This window comes from Monopterus albus, unplaced genomic scaffold (genome assembly GCF_001952655.1).
Source record: "Monopterus albus unplaced genomic scaffold, M_albus_1.0 scaffold636.1, whole genome shotgun sequence".
In the NCBI taxonomy this organism is placed as follows: Eukaryota; Metazoa; Chordata; class Actinopteri; order Synbranchiformes; family Synbranchidae; genus Monopterus; species Monopterus albus.
Window position 1 is genome coordinate 47,500 of NW_018128516.1, and position 1,494 is coordinate 48,993.

At 38.8% G+C, this 1,494-nt stretch overlaps 1 protein-coding gene across 1 annotated transcript in view; it reads right to left on the bottom strand.

The window, feature by feature from the left end:
* Positions 1-1,403: 1,403 nt before the first annotated feature.
* Positions 1,404-1,494, bottom strand: part of LOC109953349 (trace amine-associated receptor 1-like) — a 1,286-nt gene continuing 1,195 nt past the window's right edge. Inside the window, exon 2 of the mRNA XM_020588802.1 lies at positions 1,404-1,412. Coding sequence (XP_020444458.1) covers positions 1,404-1,412 — 9 coding nt within the window. The remainder of the gene's footprint in view (positions 1,413-1,494) is intronic.

Consider the following 1,494-nt stretch of genomic DNA (forward strand, 5'->3'; position numbering starts at 1 on the left):
ATTTTTTTAGTATATTACTTGTGTGGTGTAGAGGATAATTATTTATGTAGAGATATTGCTTGCAAACCAATGATGGTAAGATGATGTCATGGGGTAGGACTGGATAAGTCTGACTTCTTCCTACTCCATTCAAGCATGTACTAGGTATAAGCAAATTGATATTGGATTAGCATTTGTTGGATATGTGTAAAATTATGTGTGTTGATATATCAACTGTCTTTACATGCTTGAAAGAATAAATAAATCAAATCAAATCAAATCAATGTATTGTATAGTCTGATTGCTGTGGGGAGGAATGACCTACGGTAACGCTCCTTCTTGCACTGGGGACGTAACAGTCTTGTGCTGAAAGAACTGTTCAGAGCCTCTACTGTGTGGTACAGGGGGTGGGAGGGGTCGTGCATGATGGATGTTAGTTTTACCAGCATCCTTCTGTCCGCAACCTCCTCGGTGGAATCCAGAGGGCAGCCCAGGACAGAACCAGCTCTCTTAACCAGCTTGTTTAGTCTCGTTCTGTCCCTGTCCGTGCTACCTCCTGCCCAACCCAAAAACAATGTAAAAAATCTGCAGATGCCACTACAGTATCATAAAAAGTCCGAAGGAGTGCCCTGCACACACCAAGGGACCTCAGTCTTCTCAACAAGTGGAGGCGGCTCTGGCCCTTTCTGTACAGGGCAGTATATTGTTGAGGTGGACACACAGGTATTTAAAGGTGTCCACAATCTCAATATCTGAGCCCTGAAAGCTCACTGTCATGAGTGGTGGTGAACCTTCAACCTTCTGGTTGGGAAACGACTGCTCTACCCAACGCACCACTGTTGCCAAACAAACTGTTAAACCAAATAAATTAAGAAATTGCATACTTTTGCAATACTTTTGCATTCACATACTTATATAAACCCAGATATACTTTATATGTAAACACATATTCAAAAAACAAAAATAAATGAAATTAACAAATCGGTAAATGATTAGAAAGACAGGAAAGGGAGTAAAAGAGAAAAAAATAAGAGACAGGTTATATTCTCAGTTAATTTGGTTTCATTGTTATGTGTGGTATATTCAAAACAGTAGCAATGAGGACTAATAACAGTAGCAATAATGAAATAAAAAGCAATTTGTTATATTTCTAGGAGTTTGTGGGAATGTATGCGGCCTCAGCCCTAGGTATCTGGTTTAAATTAAAAAAGGTGAGAAACGGATTCCAAGTGTCAGCAAAAGTTGGTATATTTTTCTTTTGGGTGGATGATATTTTCTCTAGTGTGATATATTCTATGAGAAGGTTGGTCCATTGGTTGATGTGTAATGAATTTTTAGATTTCCAGTTTAGAAAGAATGAAATAGTGTATTAGTGTTTCAGCCTTGTACCTAAAATACAGAGACTGAGATGACAGCCATGCGGCTCACCCTCCCTGCAGAACCATTATAAACGCTTTAGAAAACAGTAATAGAAGTTATGCGACCACTACCTTTAGATGCAGTGCTTTTTTTTTT